This window comes from Tiliqua scincoides, chromosome 1 (genome assembly GCF_035046505.1).
Source record: "Tiliqua scincoides isolate rTilSci1 chromosome 1, rTilSci1.hap2, whole genome shotgun sequence".
Lineage (NCBI taxonomy): Eukaryota > Metazoa > Chordata > Lepidosauria > Squamata > Scincidae > Tiliqua > Tiliqua scincoides.
The window spans coordinates 70,125,063-70,143,532 of record NC_089821.1 but is presented as its reverse complement, the minus strand read 5'-3'; the positions used below and the strand labels follow the sequence as shown (position 1 = coordinate 70,143,532).

The window sequence follows — 18,470 nt, the reverse complement described above, 5'->3', positions numbered from 1 at the left end:
GGAGAGCAGACCCCTTGGAGTGTGCAGACATGTGAGTGGGTATGAGCTTGCACATGTGCTAGGCAGAGTGGGAAATGCTTCCTGTGAACTAGATTCAAGGGGAATTTCTATACCAAGCAATTGTTTGGTAGAGGAAGGAAAAGGATTAGTATAAGGAATTGTGGAGCACAGGAAAAGAAGGGGAAGGCAGGATAGACTTTGTTTCTCATTAGGAACAGAACAGTGCAGCTGCCAGTTGTCCGCTTGTGGAGATTGGGACTTTTCTGGGTAGTAGTACAAGAACGGGAGGGGTGTGTGTATAGTGACTGTCGTACTGGTGATTTTAAAGCACAATTCAGAGAGGAATTGTGTTCTGCTGCCTTGCCAGCACTACCCTTCACACCAGGGTCTCCATAAACCTCTGGTTTCCTGCCTCAGACTTGAGAGGACTGAGATGCATCTGTGATTTGCTCTTTTAAAATGCAAATATACTCCCCACCAATGCATAAGCAGAGCCATGTGTCCAGCACCTGTTTGTGCTTTTAAAAATATGCATATACACACTGGTTGCATCCAAATGGCTTCCCCCCCCCCAGGCTCTAAGGGAATCTAATTCAGCTTCCATAAGCCACATGGCATCCACACTTATCACTCTCCAAACTCCAAGTTAGAACCACTTTGGTAAATATGATCAGGAGCTCCTTATACTTCTGGTTAGGCATATTAGGGTTTAATAGGAAGAGTAATACAAAGGCTTTGGAAAAATAGGAAGGATGGTGCAGAAAAGCCTTGTGCCAACATCATGTTATCTCAAGGGAAGGGCTATAGAAGTGCCCCAAACACTGATCCCCCTGCAGCTCATAGAGGATCCACATGGGTTGATCTGTGGGGGCATCTGGTAGCTTGCAGGGGCTGAATGCATAGAATGCATCTGATCCCAGAGATGGGGTAGGAGAGCCTCATGCAAGTGCATCTTAACACCTCTCCAGCTTCATTGCCTATGTGTTATTGAGTGTCTACCATAGTTTCTGGAAAGAGTGTACGTTAATGCCATGGCATTCATACCCTTGGGTTGAATTGCTTTCATTTCATTGTCCCTCTGGATTTATCACTTTGAGAGTTGTCTAATGGAGCTAATCCCATTCTTAAAAGCAAGTGACCATAAATCAACACAGTCACCAGAACAAGGTTGTGAGGGTTTCTGGAATCCAGTGGGACTCCACAGGAATGAAGATGGACAATCCCACACCTGTGGCATTCTAAGACATTTTGTTCCCTGAAACAGCTGTGCCATGTGATCCAAAAATTGTGTCTCAATATCCCCTGCAGCACTGCAAGCGATACTAGCACGCAATCTTGGATGGTCTGTTACTTCATTGTGAAGTAAACGTCAACTAAAAATGTTTATGCTCCAGGCCACAGTGCAGGTGGACTGGCTCTCACCATTGCACTCCTCTGGCACCTCCTAACCAGCCAGGGCTGAATAAAAGAGCAGACCAATGAGTGCCTTCCAAACCCTGCCATTGGGATCTCAAGACTTTGTGATCATGGAACTGAAAAAGCTAGTAGGATCAGGACAGTACAGTTCCACTACTGGTATCCTGTTAAATATTATCCATCAAAGCCACAAATGTAGCCTTCATGATACAAGTGGGCTGAAGGCTTGAAGAGCCTACATTTAGGATCACATTTGGATGGGCCTGGAAGGGCTGAATGGCTATTTACTCTTGTGCATGTCAGAATGAACACAACTCTTGGGGAGAGGTGATTGAGGAGAAGGCAGGGGGACTGAGAAGGAATCATCCAGCTGAGACACAGCTGGGGAAAGTGGGACAGTTGGCACCAAGGTGGGGATGCAAAGCAGAAGCCTGGGAAGATATATGTAAATTCACAGCAGTGCAGGAGTTGGTCTCTGGAAAGATGATCCTTCTCCTTCCCCTCACCTTTTTTCCTTCCTGGAGTAGATATCTTGGATCAGTTTTCTTGCTCATTTTTCCTCCACATACGTTCTGTTCAGTCTTTGGCTGCAGTGCCTGGAAAGGAGACCTCTGTCCCTCTGCCTCCTTCAGCCTCTTGAATTGCAGACCCTGATAGCATGGGAAGATTCCATAGCTGTATCAGAGAAAGGGTTAATAAAGCGTGAAAAGCCAGGCAGCCTCCTCCTACTCTTTCTCTCCTCTCCCCCCTTAATCCTTGAGCACAGTGTGGAAGAGTGCGGGGGCTGGGCTGAGTTTGGCTCTTCTCCCTGTGCAACTTTTCCCTTGTCCATCAGCAAAAGCACCCAAAGGGAAGGGCTGGCAGAGCAGGGACGGCTCTGGCACAGGAGCATAAAAGGAGCCCTCTGTGTCTTGTTACGGCAAGCGGGCAGCAGGCAGGCAGGCATGGGACCTGCTGGTGCTGCCTGGAACTTGCTGTTTCCTCTCTTTGTGTTTGGTGAAACTCCTCCCTGGGGTACCAGGTTTTCCTGAAGGAGGCTCTGGAGCAAAAACTGGAGAAGGCCCGGGAAGAGGAGCTGAGGAAGGCGGCGACCATCATCCAAGCCCACGTCCTGGGCTACATGGCAAGGTCAGTGCCTGAATTGCTGCCTCAGTTGTGCTGGAATGCTCTCTGCCTGCCAGGACTCAGTCCGTCTGCAGCCTGCTGTCTCGAGCTGGGCTTTCCCTGATCTTTTCTCCCCTGCCCCCTCTCAAAACTCCCACTATTTCTGGGAGGCCACAGGCTGCAAAGTTACCAGCTTGCCCAGTTCTCTTCACTGCCTGGACCCTCCTGTTGCACTTCCTTATCTTCCACAAAAGTGTTCTGTGCAGCTCTCCCTCCCTGGCTCCACATTCAGTGCCCTTCCCACAATCTGCCTTTATTCATAAGAGTACAGGACCCAAACCAGTTTTCTTTTTGTATAAATCCCCCTCCAGCCTCTGTTTCCCTAACGGGCTTTCCAGACTGCAGAGAAAGGGGAGAGAGCAGGGTGGAACCCTAAGCCACATGGCTGTTCATCACGACAGCCATCGCTCTCCTGTCTGTGTCTACTTGCTGTTATCACTATACATCCAGCGAAGCAGGCCTTTGTCTCAGCTTGTTCTGGCAAATTGCTGTGTGTACCCAGTAGGACAGTCACCTGCACTCTGTGGTGTTGCTATGAGGGAAGAACTGGGGCTGTGTGTATTCCATAATGACATCACATCACTACAGAAGTTGGTATGAAGTCCAGAATTTGTCATCCTGAGAACCTCAGCTTTAATTTAAAAATTTCTAGGCTTCTTTAAGGTTGCAAAGAGTGTCTGAAAATATGTGGGCAGTGCCAGGGGAAATTTCAGAAGCAGAGCCCTTGACTGAGGGAAAACAGGGAGGGGGCTGAGCAAACGTTCCAGGAGGTGGGGCTGCCACACTCTGCAGAGCTCTTTGCCCTTCTCCCATGTTTCTCTTATAGAGCAGTGTTGGTATCAGGCTACAGGGGCCCGGGGTTAGAGTTCTGTACTGGGCCTCCCATGGCACCCCCTGCCTGTTCCCTGACGGCGCATTGGGTGCTGTCACTGCCACTGGCACTAAGGGGTCAAACATCAACTCAGCCAGGTGGGACCTCAGCCAGTACTTTACTTGGCCCACATCTGATACCACCCTGGTATAAAATATATTCAGTTAAATGAGCATAACTTAAGTTTGTGTCAAGCAGACCAGAATGTTGGTTAGTGGACAGACCTCAGACAAGTGCCTAGAAGACCTTATGCTGTCCAGTGGGGAAGCAGTCACTGTATTTCAAGCAAGGAAGTCAAAACTCTGTCTATAGTCTACAACAGCAGTTGGATACAGTACAGTTGGAAGTCTTGAACTCTCAGGCTTTGTAAAGCCTCTTTGCCTAACACTTAACTGGATCCCTGCTGCAAATTTTAGGATATAATTATGAGCCAGTCCTCACTAACCAAAAGACGTCTGAATTCCACAACCTGTATAAGATATGCAAAGAAAGAATTTTTGAATACAGGTGTTTTGTTTTGTACAGCCCGTTCTGCTTCTGCTAGTCTTGAGAAGAAACAAAAGATCATATAGGGCCCTGGCGCTGGGCTGACCATAGTGACCCTCACCCCCACCACCACTTTTTTCTGGTATCAGTGGAGAAAAGAATCTGGGGGAAGGGTGTTCGGGGAGGAATGCGAGTGGGGAAATGGGGGTTCTGTGAAAAATCATCCCCATCCCGTAACAGTTTGATGGCAACTTATGCTCTAAAATAGTTTCCTGCCCCCATGTCTCATTGAAATGTCGCCAGAAATTGTCCAGGATTGTTTCAGTGCTAGATATTGTTTCAAGCTTGTCTCAGTACTAGAAATGTATTCAACATGTGAAGCCACCTTACCTGAAGATGCCAACGATCAAACCGTGGCCCTTCTGCATATATGTTCTTCCATTAAACTAAGGGCCCTTCCACATGTTTGCTGTGTGTATGTGTTGCTTTTCATGAAAGCTGAGATTCTCAGACTGGTGAATTCTGTGCCAAGATCCATTTCTGTGTTTGGACAGTATAGTCACAGGACTGCAGAATACACACATCCCTGAATGCTCCGATGGCTATCCTTCTATTAACATTTTGTGCAGCACAGTCAGTGTGTCAGGCAGAACAATAAAGTGTGTTTTTGCCTATAGTCCCCTAACTGCTGTATGTACCTTTCCAAGACAATGCTACCATTCTGCAAAAATATTCTGGAATGTAGATTAAAATTGACTAGTTTGTCCAGTTGGTCTCCATACAGGGAAAAATAACAATAGGTTGTCCAACTTTGATTAATTTTTCTTTACTGAGGCTTACAACAGGTTAAGGGCGCAATCCTATCGGATTTTCTAGTGCCCGTGCAGCTGTGCCAGTGGGGCATGCACTGCATCCTGTAGTGGGGAGGCAGTCACAGAAGCCTCCTCAAGGTATGGGAACATTTGTTCCCTTACCTCGGAGTTGCATTGTTGCTGCACTGATGCTGGAAATTTGGATAAGATTGTGTCCACTAACAATAATAAATGAAAATTACAATTAAAAACTGACATACCATCAGACAAAGAAGATAAAGGCAGTCAAAACAAAACAATCCAAATGACTTAGGCCATCAGTTCCCAAACAAAAGTCATGATGCCCTTCTTTTGTGTCAGCCTCTTCTTCTTGGCTCTCCTGGGCACTACCATCTTGGATCACGCAAGAAGTTGTGTGTTCCAAGATGGCAGCGCCTAGGAGAGCCAGGAAGGCTACTGGGAACATCCTGCAGTGTCCCAGTGAGTTTGCCATGGCATCCTGAGACCAGGGGAAGTTCCAAAGGAAGGGCCATGGGTGCGTGCTCCCCCCCAACTGATGCCAAAGAGGAAGAGCCCCTTCCAAGAAGGGAAACACCCCAAGCACTGCTGCAAGCCCAGGTCTACCTGCCTGGAAGAGCTGGAGGTCTACCCACCCAGCAAACCTTGGCCACGGTGGCCACTTCAACGGGGAGCCCAGATCTACCCGCCCAGTGAACCTCAGCCACAGAGGACATTAATTTCAGCCTGGAGCCCAGGTCTACCCACCTGGTTGCCCTGGGTTCTGGAGTTGATAGTGCTCATGCCCCCCCCAAACATAAACATTGGATCCACCCCTACCCTAATAGGGTCTCTTTAGACCCTATTTAGCTGCTGTGCGCAGTTTGGGAAGCGGTGAGGCAAATAAGAAAGGTCCATATGGTGCCAAGAAGCAAACTCTGCACCAGGCAATCCTCTCTAGGGAAGGCAATCCACAAATGGGGTACCACCCCAGAATAGGCCTCCACAGAGTAGGCCCACCCACCGCACTTCTGAGGGAGTAGGAAGCCAGAGCCTTAGGAAGCCTTAACTGATCTCGGCACATGGGCAAGTTGTTATGGAAAGAGGCAATACTTGAAGTATTTTGGTCCTAAGCAATTTAGGGCTTTAAAAGTGATAACCAGCAGCTTGAACTGGACTTGGAAAGGAACCAAGAGCAAGTGTAGTTGTTTCAGACAGATATGGAGAGATTTTCCATACACCCAGAGCTAGTTAGTACAAAATTAGAGCCCAGTCCGATCCAATTTTCCAATGTCAGGGCAGTGCAGCCCTAAGAAAAGGGAGAACCTTTCCTTACCTGGAGGAGATCTCCATGACTATCCCCCTACCACAGGATATAGCATGTGCCCCGTGGGCACGACTACACTGCTGGAAACTTGGATAGGATTTGGCTCTCAGACAGTAATGGCCCAATCCTATTCCCCACCAGTTTATGCTATGCAGCTGTCCTGCTGGAGCATGCACTGTATGCTATGATATTTGGGGAGGGGGGGGAAGCAACCAGACAACCCAAGTAAAAATATTCTTTTTAGTAAAATACATATCCGTAGACCATCTTGCCATCAATGGGTCTCCTTGGATCCTATTTAGCTGGCTTACGTCTGAGGAACCTCAAGGAGTGTGTCAGGACAAAAAAATGGCGATAGGATCTTGGTGTGCACTAGTGCTATAGAGATTCAACCCCACCCACCCTGTTCTCACCCCACACCTTTGAGCATGTGCAAAGTGTCTTTGTTTTACTTTTAAATGACAGTTAACTGAGTTCTAGTTCCTCTCTTTGTTCTTGAGAGGACTGCCCATTAATCCCTGGGTTTTAGGCTAGCAAGCACATGACTGAGTATGAGGGACTCTCTGCAGATCAGACTGACACATATAAGGAGAAGGTTATAACATGAATTGCCCTCATTTGGAGGGATGGGAGAACATGTCATTGTGCCTGGCGACGTGACAGTGAGCCTTGCATCTCCTGGGATTTCTTTACACTTATTCCTCTGCTCAGCAAAGGCAGATGTGCCAAAAGCAGGAAATGAGTGCCCCTAGGGACAGGGATGCCTAGATTGTTCTCAAGACCCAGAAACCAGGTGGATGACAGATGGAGGAAAAATGGCTTCCTGGGGCGTATTGTTTTGGAGAGAATGGCTGCGATTCTGTTGATTCATCAAGCTAGCAACTTGATCCTACGGGGGGGGGGGCAGGTAGTGCCTGGGACAATTGTTGAGGAGAGCCTAGTGAGGGGCAACCACTGATTGACTGTAACCTCCATCTTGCTTCTGATAAATCAGGAAGAGGTACCGAAGGGTGCTAGCCAGTGTTGTGACCATCCAGAAGAATTATCGTGCCTACTTCTGGAAGAAGTCCCTCCTGCGCCTGAAGGCCTCTGCCATTGTCCTGCAGAAACACTGGCGTGGACAGCTGGCTCGCAGCCTATATCGGCACCTGCTACAGGAAGAACAGAGGCGGAAACAGGAAGCTGAGGAGCAGAGGCGGCAAGAGGAAGAGAGGATTAGAAAGGAGGAAGAGGAAAGACAATGGCAAGAAGAGAGGGAGCATAAGAGGAAGCAGCAGCAGCAGCAGCAGGAGGAAGAGGAGAAGAAAAGGTACAAGGCAATCTTAGTTCTATTTCAGTAGCCTAATTCTCATAAAAAGCACTATGATGCATGTGTATGGGCTGCACTGCTTTAGACTGCAGCTGAACAGCAAGGGCTCAATAGATGGCTAATCCTCTTCCATAAAAACAGTTTTCTGTGTGTAGAAAATGAACTGTCAGAGAAAGGATTTAGCCTATCATTCTCCTTGATGTCCTTGTTTCCTATACATAGGAAAATTGCCAGGGAGCATTCCATCTTTGGAGCCCTTGCTTGAGTCTGAAGTAGTACAATCCAGACACAGGTTTTCCACCTCAGTTGCTATTTGTGAGAGCTAGGCCTGTGACAGCCTGCTCCTGGTAGTCCAGGTTGTGTATACACTAAAAAAACAAACACAAAAAACAAGCACAGCATCATGTGCCACGGTAACCCAAATTGTGCTCCGATAGAGACTTGAGTTTTCTGCCTTTTTAATGAATTATGCAAAATAGATTTGTGTAATTCTGTCACTGCTATGTCAGGGGGAGCAGCGCTGCTTCTTGACTGATGGATATCTTTCTCATGTGCCTTGAATGTCTTGGGAGAGTTCACCAAACATTTCCCACATGCTTCACTCCCTTGAGGTGAGATGCCAGGACCAAAGTCTGCGCTTGCATGGAATGTGCGTAACCCCTGGTTCTCACCCTGCTGAGAACTCTTGTCTAGGTTTCAGCACTCTGTGCTAGAACCTTTCTTCCTTGGTGCATTCTGTGCACGAAGCTCATTGTGCTGGCTGCACAGCTTGCTCTGGTTTTCACATTTGTACATACAAACCATATGGATAAGTGTACATGGCTGAAGCTCTCTGAACATCTAGATTGCAGAGTTTGGATGCAAAAAGCCAGCTCACCCAGTCTCTGAAATGATGCCTTTCTGGTCATGCCTTTAGTCTGTGAGGAGAATAGATAAGTGCAAGGCTCTGGGGGAAGCACAGAGTTGTCCTTGCAGGCTACTGCTTCCAACAGCAAGGGTAGGCTAGAGGTTGCAATAACATGGCAACTAGTGCCATATGCACCACCATTCTTTGTCCTCTTCTAGAGGATGTGTGGTGGCTGAATGGGCACACAGTCCAGTGAAGGAATGTGGCCTTTGAGTACATAGGTAAAGAAGCTAGACCAATTTTCACTTGAGGCACTGCAGGATAAAGGTATATTATTGGGGAGAGGTGTATTATCAGTGAGAGGAAACTTGGGGAATTTTTCCAAAAGCCCAGCCTCTCATTTCCTTTATTAAATCTGAGTCAAAGGCCTTCACTTTTACTAAATCTCCCTTCCCAACTCTATCCAGTTTCTTAACTTGTTCCAAAATGGTGGGAAGAACAGAGAAGATATTGCCACAGCTGTAGATGTCAAGGCAAGTCTTTTGTGAGAGGAGTGTGTTTTCCTAAACTGGAATGAGTTGTTTAGGCCTCTCAAATTTTGCTAAAGACAGTTTACTCTTATCAGACAGTTTATTCTCTCCCCCCCCCCACACACACACACTGTTAGACAAACCTTCATTCTTCTTATGATAGATACCTGTGTGTATTTTACGCTGTGAGTGGTTCCGGATATGCTCAAATGGCAGTCAGTGCCTGCTCTGACGTCTTCCATAAATTCAACTTTCTTTAAATCCAAACCTTTAAGTAGGCATAATAAAATGGATCTCCTTGGCTTAAAGGCTTTGTTGCTGCCCACTTAATTTTTAACCAGGATGTAGATTACTGAGGCACCAATACACCTGAAGAATTGAATAAATGCAAAATGATTTATTTATATTACCCTTCTTCCAAGGAACTTAGCACAACATGCAAAGTTCTTGTTCCACTTCTTTTTATCCTCACAACAACTCTGGGACATAGATTAGGTCAAGACTGGCTCAAGGTCACCGGGTGAGCTTCATGCGCGGGGATAGTGATGATGAAGAAATATAAGTGTATGTGACTTTTCAATGAACATGCTTGCAAAGCCATTTATATAACAAAATAAATGAAAAAGATGGTTCCCTGTCCCACAGGGTCACAGGGTTCACAGTCTGGAAAAATGACATAAGGAGAAAGCTACAGCAAAACGGCGATGGAAAAGATGTGATGCTAGGCTTTGAACCCAAGTCTCCCCAGCTCTAGTCAGACTGTAGGTAGCCCTAGTCCCCAGCCTCCAGTTGCACTGCTATACCACACTGGCTATGCATTAGTTTTGTCATGTTTGAGCACAAGAGAAGTGACAAACTTGACTGAAGAAGGAAGCAGTGCTGCATTGCCATCCCCCTTGCATCCTTTCTCTCCTGTATGGTCAGGGTGTCTGTAACCCAAGCAGAAATGGAATAAGAGAGGAGGAGGAACTAATGGAGCACTGTAAGAATTCCTGAAGCAAGCTCTGGTAAATGGGGCTGTGGACTTTGCTGTTGAATTTGTGTTTTTGTTTTGAACAGAGAGAAGGAGCAACTGGAAGCAGCACTGCGAATGGCTCAGGTATGTTCTGTTGTGCCTCGTGTTTTCTGACTCTCCTTTCAGGGGTCAGCTTCTGCTCAGGCTGGAGACTTGCTGGGGAGACTGTGTTCTTTCCCCAGGACTCATTTATCCTTTGGGTACATCCCTCCTCCTGAGTCTACCGGCCAAGCTGCAGCATTTCTTCTAAGGTGAGACGTGTCTACATTCCTCAGACTCGCACTGCCTAGGGACAGGGAAGCAAGGAATCATTAGAGCTCTGCTGAGCTCAAGCCTCTCTTTTTTTCTGCAGCTTTTAACATATTTTTTCTTCTTATTCTTCTGTCATTTCTTCTCTTCTCCATCCCATCTGACAAAGACTAGCTCAGGCAGGAGCCCCTTCCCAGAATGGGAGGTGGGGAGCTGAGCGACATCATTCCCCACCCTTAACCTGGAGGATGAATGTTGTTTTTTTCTTTTGTTGCCATTGGGTGCCTCCTGCTCAGCCTGGTGGCACGAAGGGATCCAACATTGCGTGCCTATGCTGTTTTTGCCATGGCATACTCAACAAATTGATGCCTGGACATCTGCACGCCATTCTCCTTTTCCCAACAGCGGTCATGCAGACTGTAACCTGCCAATGGCAGTGTTGTAGCCCTGAGTGCTGCAAATGGTCCTTCCAAGACTGTTTTACCCCCTACTGGGGACACTGTACATGAACTGTAGTTCAGTGTTGAGGCTCCTTCACTGTGCATTGTCCACTTAATACTCAAGATTCCGCACAGAGGAGACCAGGTCTACCAGGCTTTCAAAGGGACGGACACACTGGCAACCCCTTATGGCATGCACCTGGGGCAGACCACTGCCCCTGCCCTTGGTACGCTACAATGTACATGCATATGTGTGTGCATGCATACTTCTTTTGTATAGTTACCAAGTTAGATATTGTGGGATTTTTTGTAACAATACAAAAACCTGCAAAACTCACATACCAATGGTGAAAGTAGAATAAATATAGGGATTGCAATAAGCAATTCTTTCAAACCATCTTCAGCTTTCTGGGAGAAAAAAGATAATAATTTGTCTCCAACTTTAGAATAAGAAATGTTGCATACAAATAGAGTGGAGCTGATGCTTCAGCACCATGCCAGCTGCTGATTTCTTAGACCTTGCAGTGCATCTCCACTGATTTGTGAAAGCATCTTTTCTCTCTTAATGCCCTTCCATTCAGGTTGAGGTGCTCAGGACCCAAGAGGAAGACCAGCCCTTGCAGGAAGAGGAGCAGCGTCAGATGGAGGAGATTCTGCGGCTGGAAAGGGAGATTGAGAAGCTGCAGTGGCAGCAGCAGACAGACATCACCTGTGAAAACACCAAGAACGAGATAAAGAGACAGCGGGAAGAGGAGATACAGAGGCTAGAGAAGGAAGCATCCAGGGTGGCACAGGAATTCTTGGAGCTGCTTGACTTTGGGAACCTGGATGAGAGTGTGCAAGGCCTAGAGCGCTCTTTTTCCAATGAAGGAACTCTCAACATTGAATGCAGCCTTGTGGCCCCTCTGGCTGAGGAAGAGGAGGATGAAGGTTTTCCTGCAGATGAAGAGGGTCCACCTGTCCCCAGCCCAAGTCTATTGAACCAGGATAGCACCAGAACCAGTGATAACTATTACTCTGAGGAAGACACATCTCCTAATGTGCCAGTGCATAGGAAGGGCGGGGACAGGGTGGCCAGCTTGCTGGATCTTTCTATGGAGAGACCTGCAAGCCCCCAGGATCAGCATGTGGAAAGCATCTACCACACAGTCTCGGACATCCTGCACAGTGACAGCGGGGAGGCAGAAGATCCCATTTACAGCCTGCCACCCGATGACGAGTCGGACTATGACCATGAGGAATTTGATGGCAGTGGAGATGTTGGCAGTGCATCAGCTGAGCCCCTGAATGGAGAGGAGACCTTGCGCAATTCTCACAGCAATGGTGTGGACTCCAACTGTGGAAGCATGGACTCGGTAAGACTTTTGCCTTCAGGCATAAAATAGAACTGTGTTTCAGCATGAAATAATGCCTTTCTTTTTCTGATGTGTTTTGGGTATCTCTTTATGTTCTTGTGTTACTGGTTACATGCTCCCTGGGGTCAGAAGTAGCTTATCTTAAGATCTCTGCCTGCATCCTGAAAACGGCAGGGAGCCATCAGTCGAAATTCACTGCAATTGTATTTTAAATTACTACACTGTAAATGCAGAAGATAACTAGAATATCTTTAAATGGAAAGTTCCATCCTGTTACCTAATCACCTTAATTTCACAAAGTTTGCTTTAAAAAAAAAAAAAAAAGGAACACCATAATTGCAGTTCTGTTTTCAGTATGCTTTCAGTTCAATCTCATGAATTCATGTTCACTTGTTCTGAAGTTGTTCCAAATAGGTGTGCTCCCTCCCCCAAAATACCTTTGGTACTTGCCAGAACCAAATCCAGCCATTTGGTTTGAGTAAAAACTTGAAGAACTATATCAACTACGTATCTGATAAGTGATACATTTCTTCACCAAGTTGTCTGTATCACATCCATAGTCCCCGTGTATTGTTGCAACTGTTGAGTTTTCCAGCTGTATCAGGGGACATAAAAAGCTGTTATGAAGATATAGGGCCTCTGTGTTGATTAGCTCTGTTAAAGATATCTCTGGGGGCTCATCATCCAGATGTCTGGGAGGCCTGGAAGCAGTTGAGTTTGTTTGGATATAATCCACAGCCCCTATGAATTTTCTTCCATTCCATTATTTACATGTGGCTGACTAAGCATGGCAAAAGAAGTGATTGTGAGAGACTGTGTGTTTTTGTGTTTGTGCATTTCCTGACTACAAGCTCAATTCCTCAAGGAACTAGTAGGATGCACTGTTGCTAAGTACAGACGGTTGTTTAAAACCTGTCAAGATTAGCTGAGCATAGGCTGAGTAAGAGGATCAGAAGAACCAACATTAACAAGAGTACCTTCTGTTATTGTGAGGCAGGGGACTGATGGAGGCAAGATAACAAACATGAAAATAGCTATGTTGCAGCTGCTGCTCTTCTGATTGGGGATTGGGGTAGGGAATAGTTTGAGAGCCTGCTAATAAACTGACCACCCAAATAGAATGTACCTCTTCATTTTGGCTCCTTGGGAATGCAGGCTCAAATGCTGAACTACTTCTCAGTAGTTCAACTAATAACAACTAAGGCTGCTTGACTTATTTTCTTACATACTGCCCCACGTGCCAGTGCATGCATAAACACATATGGATTGTGTGCACATCTCTAATGTGGTCGCCTGTTGATTCTTGTGGAAAGCAATACAGACGTTCCCCCTTACTTGTGGGGGTTCTGTTCTGGAACCCCCCACAGGTATCTGAAACTGTGCAAATGCCCATCCCCATGGTCCGGAGGCCCCTCGCCTCCAGAGGGGCTTCTGAGCCCAGCAGAGGCCAAGGATGTCCATCCCATCCTCTGCCATGCTCAGACTGAGCTGTATAGCTCAAAGCATGTAACTTCCAGTTTCATAGAGAAACAATTTTAATATGTTATAAGGCATTGGGAGGCCTGGGGAAGCTATGCAGCTCAGTCTGAGCCCGCCAGAGGCTGGGACAGACATTGTCAACCTCTGCTGGACTCAGAAGCCCCTCCAAAGGTGAGGGGAATAGATCTCCCCTTGCCTCTGGAGGGGGCGGATCCTGGGGATGCACATGCGGGGGGGGGCCCAGTCCATGGATAACTGAATCTGTGGATACGGGATCCGCAGATACGGGGCCTCCCATATCTTATTTAATAAACTGCCCTGTATGCGGTTATGTAGTCAGAGAACTTTTATGTGAATGAATAGAAACCTTTCTGGGAAGGATGGGGATAAAGAACACAAAATGGGATGCAGCATGATTGTGCACACATGCTTACAAGATCAGTGTTTTCTCTCTTCCCTGATGTGCTTAGTTGTCAGGGTGGAGCTAGAAACAGAAGCTGATGTGGTCATGATTCTTTGAGATGAAATGTAGAGGATGTTTGCAAAAAGTCATAACAGCCAGTTTTAGCTGAATGGAATCTAAGAACAAAGGGCATGCACTGGCAGTAATAAGGCGGGTATTTAAGCCTTGTAAAATGAAGCACCTTCTGTATGGTTATCATGTTATTTGACCAGCTCAGTGTTCCACTCCAGCATCTGTTCAGATCTATAAAGAAAATGTGATGGGGCCTTTTAGAGAGGGTGACCTGAATCTGAAGGCTGTCCAGATTGTGCTGCTTTGTGTTCAGGTGGTAACCAGTGCTTTTGCTCCTAGTTTCTGGACAGCGAGGAGGAAGGGGATCCTTATATGGACACAGATGAAGAATTCTGCAGCAGCCGGGTCACTGTGCTCAGCGGGTCAGGGCCAGCCTATTTCCACAGCTATCTCTACATGAAGGGTAAGCAATTTAGTCCAGTGATAGAATGAGTTTCCTTGCTCCCTAGTCCCCTCTAACCTCCCTCTGGGCTTTCCCTTCCTTTCTGTTCAATAGTTTTCTTCAGCCCAAGACAAAAGTCCACGCCTCTTGTAGAAGAAGGCTTTAGAAGAAATCCAGGTTAAAGTTCCTTGCTGGCATCACTATAAAAATCCTACTCTAATATCTGGTGACAGAGTCCCAGGTGTCGGTTCTCTGTCTTGCTCTGGATCTGGTTAGGCCTTCTTTGTGGTCTCGTGCAGATTATAGAGTTTTGGGAAATATCTGCTTGCCCTTCTCATTGCAGGAGGCCTAATGAATCCCTGGAGACGTCGCTGGTGTGTCCTGAAGAATGAGGCCTTCATGTGGTTTCGAGCCAAACAAGAGGCCTTGAAGTCTGGTTGGCTTTACAAGAAGGGAGGGGGCATGTCCACACTGTCCCGACGGAACTGGAAACGCCGTTGGTTTGTGCTGAGAGAGGCCAAACTGATGTATTTTGAGAATGACAGTGAAGAGAAGCTGAAAGGCACAATTGATATCCGGAAAGCCAAGTATGGAAAGTTGTTCTGACCCCCACCCCTGGAGAAATAGTCCTTGTGGGGGTGACAGGAAAAAAAGACCCTCCCCCAACAACTTGGTCCTGAGGGGTAATGATTTCAGGCTTTCAGAGAGAGGGGTGCCTCCCAAGAGAGTACCTTTTGAGCCTGTTAACCAAATGTGAAGGTAACCCCAGTGCTTTCAGTCGGTTTAGTATGGTACTGTCAGACAACCATTCCAAGTACATTCTCGTACAGCTCATTCAGGTGCTAGTGCCTGCCGTGCCTGCATAACATTTGTGCTTTAGATTTGACTAGGGCAGTGATTCTCAAACCGGTGGGTCACAACCCACCAGGAGAATTAGAAGGAAGCCATTACCGCCTTAAGAGGCCAAGAAATGACTGGTGACAGCACTGCAGCAATTGCACTGTGGCCACAAGCAAGGGGCTTTTTAACATACTGGGGGGTTAGCTGCAGACATCTGGAGGGTGCAGGGGGCTCACAGCCCCCTCTGCAGACCTCCCCACTGCTTAGAAAGGTTTTTTGCTGTGATGGTTGTTGCTACCCCCCCGGGGCTATGTTAAGAAGCCCCTTGTTGGCAGTGCAATTGTTGTGGTGTCGCCACCCCCACAAATATTTACAGGGTTCTCAACGTCCAAGTAGGGCTTTGAGGATCACTGGGCTAAGGCATTTTTCTCTAGCTGCTTTTATCCCACATTAACAGCATCTGCCCTCTGAGACCAATGGGGCACATCTTCTCCTAAGTTGTCCTTTTTTAAGTTTTTGCACCTTCAGCTTGTTAGGCTGTTTTTCTGTCCATGTTAAAATCCCTTCAGCGACAGTGTCCAGAGAATATATCCTTAGCAATGCCGCCCCCAAAATGGTGGTTTTGGGGATGTAATGGGTAGCTATCTCGTTCCCACCCCAGTCCATTACTTTCATTCTTCTTTGCATGCTGTTGCTGCTCTCTTTGGTGTCACTGAAGAGGCTATTCCAGAGTATTTTGGGGGAAGAAGTAGCAAACCTCCCTGATATCAAGCAAAGCAATGAGACAGCCATGGACTTTGTTGAATGGCCCTGACCCCTGTCTTCTCTCCACTTCCTATATTTTAGGGAGATTGTGGATATTCATGAGAAAGAGAATGCTCTTGATATTGTGACAAGCGACCGGGTCTACCACATAGTGGCAGAGTCACCAGAGGATGCCAGGTATGGGATACAGGCATGAGTTTGTATTTCTGAAAATTTATTTTTTTGTATATTATTTCATTACTCCACAATTCCAAACCCTTATTGGAAACACAGGCAGTTTACAAAATTCAGGCATTTTTACTGTTGTAAAATCCTCCTGTGTTCAGACGAAGCCTGATGACATAACTCCAGCTGGGTGCACTCACATGTCCATTTGAACTTGTATTGGAAGTACGTAACTTGTGCCAAGGTGAACATGATACCTTCCAGTCATGGGAACTGTTATGACATTGCCATCTGTGTGTCAAAAGAACTTCAGGGTGAGCGTCAAGATATATGAGCATCTAAATACCTAACAGTGAAGGAAGTGGCAGGTTGAGTTTACCTGTTGCACAGGACTTGTGCACATGGAGCCATTCACTCTGTTGTTTCTGTGCAACATCTCCTCTCTGCTTATGGCATGCTGTGGTCTGCGCTGGGTAGATTAATTGTTGGTGCTTATGGGTTGGTAATATTTTGGTTCTTGATCACAACTCTGTGATCCCAGATTGTGACATCAGGTAGTAGCCCAAGCTGCAGCATTCAGAACAGCATTAGTCAGGAAGAATCCACACCCTCTTCTTGTACAGACAGTCCAGCAATTTGTTTCACTGCAGATGTTGCAGTATTGCGGGTGTACTTACAATACTTTTTGACTGTTTTTGGCTCTGACCTCAATAGCACAGGAATGTGCATAGCCCAGTGGTATCGAGCATATGCATTCCATGCTGAAAGGCCCAGATTCAGTCCCATCAAAAGTTCTCTGGTGCCCAAGCTGGGAAAGACATCTGCCTGAGTTCTTACAGAGTTGCTGGAGGTCAGAGCAAGCAGTGTTGGACAGTTTATGGTCTGATTCAGTATAAGTCTACTACTCATATCAATGACCATAGAAAATAATATACCCGGTTCCACATATTGTCCAAATTACTTAATTTGCAGCACTCATGAGGAATATTGTGACAATATTCTAGTGCTAACCTGATTACTTTCTGTAATTTGGTTCTGTTGCCAGTCTGAAAACGGATGCTGGTTATGTGTTTTCTTTCCACAGTGACTGGTTTAATGTCCTGAGTCGTGTGCACAGTGCTACGGAGCAGCAGCTTAGGGAGATGCAGGATGAACAAGCCAACCCAAAGAATGCTGTGGTGAGTCACAATCATATGGAGCCCTAAGCTGGGGCTTTCACTTGGGGCCCAATCCTATTCGGGCTGTGCTGGCCCAGCACCGGCACACAGTATTGCAAACGTGCTGTAAGGCCTCTGCATGGGTCTGGCGCAGATGTGGCTCAGCGCAAAGCCGTGCTGGGTCAGCAGCAGGTGGAGTTCAGGGACCACCACCTGGAGCTCTGGGCAAGCGCTGGGCGGTGGACTGGTATATCTGGACAGAGGGGAGCATTCTAGGGCAGGGGGAGGGCAGGGAGAATTTGTGGTGAAGGAAGGGAGCAGGGATGGAAGGGGAGATGGTGGCAGGCTCTGCTGCCATGATCCTAACCCCCATCCTGGCCCAGGAGACCCAACATGGGTCTCTTCGAATCTGCACCTGCTCTAGAGCAGTCGTAGATCCAAGGAAACCCAAAGGGGCCTCCTGGGGATTACATGGGGTAAGGGAGCGTAACCTAGACCCCATGCTGCTTCCCAGCCCCATGGGATGCAGTGGTAGCCATTTTGGCACCGCTGCAGCCCTGAGCGCTAGGAAGCACAGGACTGAACTGTTGGTCTCTTAGTTTCTGGCTGCCTGACAGCTGACAAAGGCTGTTTTCTCCTGCCTTCTATCATGGTGGTCCTTGGGCAGCTTCATTAACAGGAAATTTATTCAGGAGAGTTAAGGCAGCCTTAACAAAGAGCCAGGCAGGGTTGAGTTTAGCATAGAAGAAGGATTTCTGAAGGATATAGTGTTGCGTTATTCCTCTGGCATGCCTGAAGGCAGAAGTGGTGAGAGAAGAAGCATGCCAGAGGCAGGTTTAGGACAAGAGGATAATATCAGGGTCAGTCTAACACTAGGCACCTCTTTGTGTGTAGGAGTGTCTTGGTGTTCACTGAGTCAGCTTTGGAGAGCTGGGCAGCCCACACACATTCGCAGCAGCCATCATCCAGGAACTGTTGAGAGGGAGGGGGTATGGGAGCAATATGTTGACATTTAAGCAAGTAGGAAGGAAGGGTCCCTTTGGGGCCTGCTGCCAAGCTGTAGTGCCAGTGAAAGAAGCATGTATAAAGGGAGCTGTGCTCTTAAAACTGCAGAACCTCCTCATGGAGGAGAGTGGGAATGAACTGCATTTTTAAATCTGATACAGGAAACCAGAATTTGAAAGTATTCTGGTATGTTTGGTGGATTGCTTGTTGACCGTAAATTGTGCTAAATCGGCATATTTGACACTCACAAGCCGTACAGAGATGTTGTCAATGCTTATGCTGATAGCAGCTTGTTCAAAAAGCAGATTGGGATCAGCAGGATAT

General features: G+C 47.0%; 1 protein-coding gene across 1 annotated transcript in view; it reads left to right on the top strand.

Moving 5' to 3' along the window:
- Positions 1-18,470, top strand: part of LOC136644908 (unconventional myosin-X-like) — an 80,467-nt gene that overhangs the window by 42,502 nt on the left and 19,495 nt on the right. Inside the window, exons 22-29 of the mRNA XM_066621124.1 lie at positions 2,438-2,544; positions 7,068-7,382; positions 9,819-9,858; positions 11,045-11,818; positions 14,112-14,235; positions 14,558-14,801; positions 15,901-15,996; positions 17,069-17,162. Of these exons, the coding sequence (XP_066477221.1) occupies positions 2,438-2,544; positions 7,068-7,382; positions 9,819-9,858; positions 11,045-11,818; positions 14,112-14,235; positions 14,558-14,801; positions 15,901-15,996; positions 17,069-17,162 (1,794 nt within the window). The remainder of the gene's footprint in view (positions 1-2,437; positions 2,545-7,067; positions 7,383-9,818; positions 9,859-11,044; positions 11,819-14,111; positions 14,236-14,557; positions 14,802-15,900; positions 15,997-17,068; positions 17,163-18,470) is intronic.